The 9,184-nt window shown below is 35.7% G+C and overlaps 1 protein-coding gene across 14 annotated transcripts in view; it reads right to left on the minus strand.

Moving 5' to 3' along the window:
* The window catches only part of elna (elastin a), a 71,660-nt gene extending 62,728 nt beyond the window's left edge, over positions 1-8,932 (minus strand). For 10 of the 14 annotated variants that reach the window (XM_053486273.1, XM_053486274.1, XM_053486283.1 and 7 more), the window contains exon 1: positions 8,634-8,931. In XM_053486273.1, the coding sequence (XP_053342248.1) occupies positions 8,634-8,709 (76 nt within the window). In that variant the 5' untranslated portion in view covers positions 8,710-8,931. Of the gene's footprint in view, positions 1-8,633 lie in introns of all 14 variants that reach the window. The other 4 variants (XM_053486286.1, XM_053486277.1, XM_053486284.1 and 1 more) reach the window with 1 other exon arrangement.
* Between the last annotated feature and the right edge of the window lie 252 nt (positions 8,933-9,184).

Raw genomic sequence — 9,184 nt, forward strand, 5'->3', positions numbered from 1 at the left:
GGTTAGAACTCCCAAGGTTATAACACAGTTTTGGATACCTCATGCCTGCTTTATAAAATGGGACCGCAACGCTTGCCATTCTTGTCCAGTGAAAACAAATTGTCTGTTTTTTCCTCTCTGCTGTTTGCTCTCACTTGAAAGAACCGTGGGTCATCTTAATCACAAAAAAGCAGCTTAAAACCAGCCAGACATTTGGAAGTATTTTTCCATAATGGAACGAATGAGAGAAGGGGCTGTTTGATACAGATTTTGGATAGAACAAACATAACATAGACTTTTAAAACAATGCCCCTTTCAGCTAGTGGGTCGTTGGGCTCAGGGGCTCTGCCCTTTTGACTGAAATTTTTATTACAGTTGATGGAATGTTTGTTTGCCATAGCTACAATGTAAGAGTCATGTTACAGAATCAAAAGTAGGATTTCCTGTCTCCTTCCTGTGTAAGAGGGGAAAAGAAAGAAGTAGGTTGAGTTACATAGGGTCGAGGCACTAACAGGGCAAATGCCATTAGCACAGCATATTGGAATTTGTTCATTGTATAACCGAAACATTGCAAATATGCATGCAATCAGAATTATATTATGTCATGCATTTTTACTGCTCAGTAAAAAAAAAAATAGCTTAAGCATTTATTCTATGAATCTAAACTAAGTTTTTTAATGATTGATTTTGATCTATTAGAATTTCCTACAACAGTACAACTCGGACCATAGTTCATGGTTTATATTATTACGCTATATTTTCTTTAACAACTTACAGTACACAGAGACTTGCATTGTAGACACTTTACATAAACAGAAGTTTTCTGTGAGGTAATGTTTATTTAGCAATTTTAGAGGGAGTCTCCAATGTCAGCAGTTTGTAACACTCACAGGAACCCTGTAAGTTTCTTCAGGACATGAGGTTTTGCAGTTACATGACAAGCTGGATTTTTCTGTTTACTGAATTCAAGTAAAAGAAAATGGAAATGATGATGAAAAAAACTTTTTTTTTTTACCGTAATTGATAACAGGAACATGCTTTTACAGATGTTTCCCAACATTAAACATGACTATAAATGCATAAAAACATTGGCTAATTACTGTGTTATTAGAGGAATAAAACCATTTGCTGTTTGTGGTTGCTGGGAAATCTTTAGGGTGGTAATGTTACAACACCATGTCATTGATTATTTTCCTATAACTGCATACTTTATAGCTTTTACATTTTTCAATTTGCCTTTTAGTATATAAATCTAGTACATTTTAAAATTCCTTTTCATTCACAACCCTTAATGGTTTTTAGTTAGAGGCACACACTGTTTGGATAAACTGTCTAAAAAAAGTTTATTATGGATACAGTTTGTTATGAATTTAAAGCGGTTAAGCTTTTTAAATGGACATCTTCATAAATTATTTACAAATCAATATGCATTTCGTATAACTTGTATTAAAATGACCATAACACAAGAAACATTTTGGATCTCAAAATGTGGAATTTTTATTTGATTGACGCAAAGGGAGTAATTCTGAGCTTTTTATGACTTGTTTATAACTACCATTGCTATTAACAAATGAGCCAAAAGGATATCCAATGCATGCTAAATTTACACCATAATAAAAGCATTTAAAAAATGATATGATTTTTTTCTCCATGAACACTAAAGGTTTTTTTTTAAATAGTAACATTATAGTATTACACATACATATATACACTCTCTTACCCCCCCCCCCCCACACAGTATTATTCAATTATTAAATCTATCATTAATAATTTAATTCAATTATTAAATAGCCAACTTTAAAACACTTGCTGGCTTTATTTTCTTGAGATTTCGATTATATTATACATGATGCTGCGTCATTGCTCAAAACATTCCCCCAAAATATATCTGATATTAGTGGCGGATCCTGTTGAGGCTGTGCGTTAGGACCTCTGTGGATCAGACTTGTTTGTCCAGTGTACCTTATTAGTGCTTAGTTGGGATCTAGGGAGTAAGTTGGAAGGCTGAAACAGCAGCCTTAGGTTTTTTACATGGCAAATCCTGTGCACACGGTGAGTTGTGCCGCATTGGCCTTTCTTTGGGATCTGCTTAGACAGGCTAGCTTTTGCTCCCTGACAGGTATATACAGTACTGTATATAAGACTCGGGTGCTTATAATCCTGTAATTCGTTTACTGGTATATAATTTATAATAAATGATATGGATGATTTGTCTATACTGAATAAAAAATTTTCATTAAAATAAAAAAAATATAAAAAACTGGTGTGAAAGACCAGTGAAATAGCGTTAGAGTTTTCTCATTTAGAAAAAATGGGTTAAAAGATGAACATGAAAGAATGAGTGTAAATTTCCTTGATAGGATGCCCTCCCACATTTCCCTCTTTCTCTATAGCTCTGAGCTGTGGTGTTGGACACATCTGTAACACAGAGAAAGCATTACTGTAAAGAATGCACACGGCACACAGACAGCGTTGCTTTAAAGCCAAAGTGGAGGCTGTTCACAATGTCAAAGCCTTCTGTATGCTTTTGGTGTCCTTCAAGAACTCATAAAAGAATACTTTTGGACTATTGGTTATTGGAATTTTATAAACATTTTATTAAGGGATACTACAAAATAGAGGGTCTAGAAAGATCTTGAAAAGAAATCACCATACAGTATTAGCTATCAGTGTGCTGGGCCATTCCACAAGGGTATCCTAAACAGGGGTGACAGCATGGCATAAAGATAAAGGTGCATTAATATCTTTATTTCAGTATATAATTTTAGTTTATAGTCATATAATTGTTATTACCTTTTTATTAAATTAACATGATTTACAAGATTTTCATGGAGGGTTTCTTAATGTCAGACATTTTTCTGTTGAAGAAGATGTTTTAAAAGTGTACTTTGGAGTGTAAAAAGGGTGTCAGAGTTTTCATTTTAGCTTATTCAGGTATTAAATAAATTAGTGTTCTGCAATGCACTATTGAACAGGGACAAAATAAAAAAATTCCAATTAATTTTAGGATTAAAATAAATAAATAAATAAACTGAATAAAAAAAAAAATATATATATATATTTATTTATATTTTTTAGGGATAATTAATCAGTGTTGGATACTTGGATTACTTTTTTGATGTAACAAGTAATCTAACGCGTTATGTCCGCCATTTAAGTACTCAGTTACTTAGTTATTTTTTCAAAAATGTAATCCGTCATTCAGACAATGTATGTAATCCCTGAGCCAGACAGCAGTCATTCTGAATCCACAAGTGTGTGTGTGTGTTTGTGTGAAAGTCGTCCTACAAGCCCCGTCCCCGATATTCCTGCTGTTATACCCCTATCTCACCTATGCGGTTTGACTATGCAAGGACCGACGCACGAAAATATGGAAACCTACTGTAATCACAGTGCCAAAAGGAGATCTTACCTGACACAGGGAAGAAATAAAGACAACATGACAACGTTGTTGTTTTGATTATTTTAAGATAATCTTAAAGAGCAAAGAGCAAATATTGACAAGACAGAGATTACGATTTACGATTTTATAAGATAATATAAAATAGGTACTTCTTTTTTCCCCCATGTTCTCTGATGTATTGGAGACGAGAGAAAGGGAGGAAGCAAACCACATGATAAGACATGTTACATTCGAAAACTACGATCCTGTTACGTTTATTATATAAGCCCCACATAGCTTCTTGGCCAACCTGAAAGCAAGCCAGACCTGTTCTGGAACAAATAGTTTTATTAAAGTGTGGTTCTTTGTCTCAAATTTGGCCAGTCTCTAAAGAGATGAAAATAACGTCCAAGCACTCCTCACATTGACATTAACTTTGGAATTTGCGGTCATAGTGCAAATAGTTGTCGTGTGTTGTAGTTTCAGCTAGTTGGTACAGTGATGTAGGCCCCCGAACTGCCAGGACCTGTAGCAAGGTCTTAGTGTATATAAATATAATTCTAATATCCACTTTATAATTATAATAAATAGCTATAAAGGAGGAAAGGTTTGGTGTTTGTTGGCCAACATGCTACCATAGCTAAGCTTTTCTAAGAGCTGTTAAGCTGTCGTTAACTGGGCTTTTTGTGGGTGATGCAAAATGTAAATCAGTTGTGCTATTGTGAGTTGCATTGAACAATATACTGAGCAGACGCTGGACGTCAGAGCTACTAAAAAGTTTGCATATCAGGTATAAATTTGTATTTTATTCTACCCCCCCAAAAAACAGCTCTACCAAAAGTCTTATAAATTAAGCCCATTGTTCACATGTGCTTCAACGGAAGCTGCTGTACATTACACAGAGCTGCTGTGATGTTTAGTTAAGTGATTTCCAAGTACCGGTGTCCCATTCAGCGCTGTGTGTGTGTGTGTGTCAGGAAAGCAGTGTTTATTATACCATGGTGCCATAGACATGGCTGATAAACTGTCAAATCTGTTAACAGCCTTTGATTGTGAATAAGCGGTATAATGTAATGTGGCTAAATGAAACCCCTTATCTCTGGTAGCATTTCTGTATTCCAGCCAACAGTATGAGACTAGTGGAGCATGGAGGACAAGGAGGTCACTGTATAGTGATTTATATTACCCTAGTTTTGCAGAACCTACCGTACAAATAAAAAACAAAGATAATAGACTATGACTGATTCTTGTGACAAACAATCAGCAAAAAACAAAGTATTGCTTAGGGGTTTAGTGGCAGTAGTGAGATTTAGCTGGATTTCACTGTTGGGATTTGGTGGTAAAATCACCTCATTTATAAATTCTTTATAAGGTCAGTGTAAAATAAATTGAAAAGATTATATTGTAAAGTTCTAATCTTTTTTTAATGAATAACTCACATTGTCCACACGTTAACGGACACAATCAGACATGACCTAGTTTTTAAGGATCTGTTAGTGATTTCCAGAGGAGTGGATGGGGTCTTTCAAGGACAGGATAAGAAATGTTTGAAATTATGTCCATTCTTGCACAAGGCAAGAAGAGTAACTACACCATAAAACTAAACCATAACTAAACCATATTATTCCAATATAACTTTTTGCTTGGAAGTTGGTTTCAAAAAACATGCACAGTTAATACCGACTTGGAGACGCAGAAATTGCAGCAAGAATTCTTAAATCCTTTAGCACTGATTTCGGCCAACAAACCACGAGACACGAGAGGTGTCACATTAATTCCCTTAGGCAGCCAAAAAGCTCCAGAGCTGGAAAGCCAGCACTTCCTAAAGGATTATATCCAGCAAAAGGTGCTCACAGCACACGCTTTCAATTCCAGCACAGTAGATAATCTGATTGAAGATTTTGAAGGGGGAGGCACTAGATCTGAATGTACCATTTAATCTGGATGTGATTTTACCTGTTGAAACTATGGCCAGGTTGGTGTCAAAGGAAATGAGAATTAATTTATCAGGGATCATTCTAAGTCCTGGTCTTAAGCCTGGATTTGATAAGAATTCATAATTTTTAGAAGACTGTAAAATTTATTTCTTTTCTCTGGTTTTGGCTAATCATGAAGGTCCACAAATAAGCAAAATACTGAGACTTAAGTAATGCTTTAATAATCCTTTGGCAAGTTAATACATGTATTAAATCAAATCAGGAAATAATGAAGCATATACCAGCAAAGTGAATAACATACAGTAAGTTTTTTTGTTGAATCGTTCTGTTAACATCATCGTGTATACAGTAGAGTATTAATGAAAATCATTTGCATTGCTTTTTTGTACAAAAAATAGTTAACCCCAATTTTATGGTTATATCTTAGGGCAATTTACATGATTCACTTTATTTGGCAGGCACTAAATAGGCACGTCTTTTTTTTTATTATTATTTCTTACCTGTATGTATAACCTTGAATTTAGGTAAAAAAATGACAAAAAAAAAAAAAAAAAACATTAATTGATTTATTGTATTTCAAGAAATTTAAAAAGGAAAATCCTGACTTCTGGTCCACAGAAGTCAGGATTTTCTCTAAAATTTGTTGGTTGTTTGTGTTTTGATGTACCTTCTGTTAGTAATTGTAAAGACACCTTATAGGTCACCTAAAATCCTGGAAGTGGAGCTTGATGAGCATGTTTGGGAAAGAGATAGTGAGCTCAAGTGGAAAAAATGAAATAAAATGATGAACCCATGTAACCAAAGAATAATTTTACATAATGCACCTTTATTTATTAAAATACTATTTTAATATCCTTATTTGTGGACCTGATGGTAAAAATGTTACCACACCTTCATGCCATACTGTAGCCGCACAGCTGCACTTATATTCAATACAGCTTCTTTCCCCTGAAAACCATGTGATGGATTATAATTATATTCCTGACAAAATTTTCTGTGTGATGAAGAACTGAAGGTGTATCCAGGACAGAAAGAGTGAGATAAATTATGACTCACTTAAAAGACTTTTACACTCAGAGAGCTGTCAGACTGTTTAGGTCCACACAATCCTTCAACACTTTAGACACTCTTGTGGTGATTCTGGTTTGTATATGTTTAACCAAAGTGAGGTAACTCCCCTTCTACCCTGTGACATCATGGTTTAGTTACTGAAAGGAAAGTTGCTTTAGGCTTTAAGAAATCCTCCAGAGTTTTTCAACAATGTGCAGCATCTGTACCACATGTGTGACCTAAAGGAAGAATTTAGAGATGTTTTCCTATTCGGAGAAAAGAAAAAAATCAGTTTACTTGAAACTGATGTAGGCCTAAGAGTGTTTATTGAATTCAATTAATATTTTTATTTTGTTTTGAAATTCTTGCAGATACACAACAAATGTCCAAGAAAGGGTTTACAGGCCTTTTTTTTTTTTTTAAGTCATATCATTTTGTTTTAAGATACAAATATTTGAGCTTGTCATCATTCCATCTTGTCAGCTCTGATTTATTTCTATCTAAATTGCATCCTCCAAAGTCCATGTGTATGTGATTGATGCAGTTTTGGATGTGGATCAAGAATGCCTCACTCCCATGAAAGGGAACCAAGGAACCAATGACACTAGCAGGGTGGGCCTAATCTGATGAAGGAACGGTTATGTGACTATTCTTTTATTTATACCCCAAACTGGCTTTCCTGCAACATTCCCCCTACTGCTGTTATTCACTTGCACTATCCAAGAAAAATATTCCACCTGCACTTGCAGCCTAAACTAAACTAATTTAACCAGGGGAGATCAATAATACCAATGAATAATACAAATGAAACCCCTATGAGCATTTACAGTCAGAGGTAAATTACAAGTAAACATGCATTGAGATACAGCGTGACATCAGTGACACAAAGAGAGCAGTACACAATGTGGTGGTTTTGCACCAGAGTGGGGGATTTAAGGTGACATAAATTTCGCAGGTGTCCTACATTACTGCTTTTACAGCACAACTTTTAGTATAAAGCAAGACAGAGTTGGACGGTACAGTGAAATCCTGGCAAATAGCTCTGTTTTGTATGGCCTCTAACTTAGTTACTATAATGAATGTAGCAGACTAAAGAAATTAAACATGTGGACCTGATGACTTTTTTTTGGAAAATGGACAGCAGGATCTGTTTTTCTGTTATGAGTCTGTTCACCTCAAGATGAACGAAAAAAAAAAAACAACAACTGCTTTTACACCTTTGTGAATGAGTCCAGAAGAACAAGCGAATAAATCTTCTTTGGAGAACTTTGGCTGTGCTTACATTCTTTCTAATTGGGGATAACACTGAAATGATTCACTTCCAAGAATGAAAACAAGTTTGAACTTAAAACAGAGGGAAAAGCGAAAAAACTTGGCAAAGCTGTTGTGCATTGCCGTGGTCCGGAGAAAGTTTTAATTCAGCAACGACGTGTACTGAAATCTCCAAAACAACATTAAAAGCCTAATAAACCTTTCAAAATATCAGCTCTTGCATGCCTGATGTCTACTGGGAGGCTTGATTACTGACTTTTATGTGTGTAACCGACGGGAATGGCAGTCCAGATGTAGCTCTAAAGTCCTGCATGCATAAAACTGTCCTTAACATTAACAAACCCAGCAGGCTTATATAGCAGCTGAAATACTACATATGGCACACTTCTAGTCAAAGTCTAAGAAAACAATTTCATAATTGGAAGTGGTTGTTTATGCTTTATCTCACATCATGCATTTTTAGTGTTAAGTAGTCTTATACAAGTTTTGTACATGCATAACACTGTACAAGTCCTGCACTGTACAAGTTTTTGCAGATACCCTACAAAAAAAAGATTAAATAACTGAGCCTATATGTAGATTATTAAATGTTAGTTATAACATTGTACTTGTTACTAAATTAATTAATGAATACGTAACAGTAAGATTTAAATTTTAAAAATCAAAAAATTGCAAAAAAGCTCTTTATGTCCTGATTTTAGAGGTGATTGTTACAGACTTACACACCTGACCGATTTATGTATATATATAAAATCTAGTTCATATGTGCATTATGAGCACCTTATGAAAGAAGAATGTCAGTATTAAATCCATGAGCTGCAGTTTCCTGTTTCAGAAGTTCATAAAGTTTAGTGTATGACATTGTACTTAAATTCAAGATCGTTCAGTTATGACTGTGTCAAGTTCTTTCCTTTTCTGAAATGAAAGAAACAGTGCAAAAAAAAAAGGCTGCACCTGTCCCCGGGTGCAAGAACGAGAACCTCATGTTCAGTGTGAATGAAGTGCACACCTACCTCCCTGTAGGGAAGGCTGCAGCAGGGTGAGAAGCAGCGAGCCGAGAAGGAGCAGCGCAACCATCCTGTTAGCCATCTCGCCCCAAAATGCACCAGCCCAATCCAAATCAGCTGGTTTTATTCTCCTAGAGCTAATTACCACTTCACAAACGTCTCGGAAAAGGGGGGAAAAAAGGAAGGGAGACAGGGGGGTGGGGGTGATGCAAAAAACTCTGGATGCAACGTAATTAAGAAAGGGCAAAGCCTGCGTTTCGATGGATCATTGCGCTTTTTTTTTCTCCCTCTCTCCTGTGTCTGGTGTTGCTGTTTTTATTCTGGTCACTCCTGCCAACAAAGTCTAGCCCTGCCAGATAGAGAGAGAGAGAGAGAGAGAGAGAGAGATGGAGAGGAAAGGAAGAAGAGAGGGTGGGAGGAAGGGTGAGAGAGAAAGAGAGAGATGTGGAGAGAGAGAGAGAGAGATTAAGAGAGAGAGAGAGAAAAAGAGAGAGAGACCCCTCTTTCCCACTCTGTCATCCAAAAAAGAATTCAACATTCTGCCAGATATTTGCATG

Source organism: Clarias gariepinus, chromosome 25 (genome assembly GCF_024256425.1).
Source record: "Clarias gariepinus isolate MV-2021 ecotype Netherlands chromosome 25, CGAR_prim_01v2, whole genome shotgun sequence".
In the NCBI taxonomy this organism is placed as follows: Eukaryota; Metazoa; Chordata; class Actinopteri; order Siluriformes; family Clariidae; genus Clarias; species Clarias gariepinus.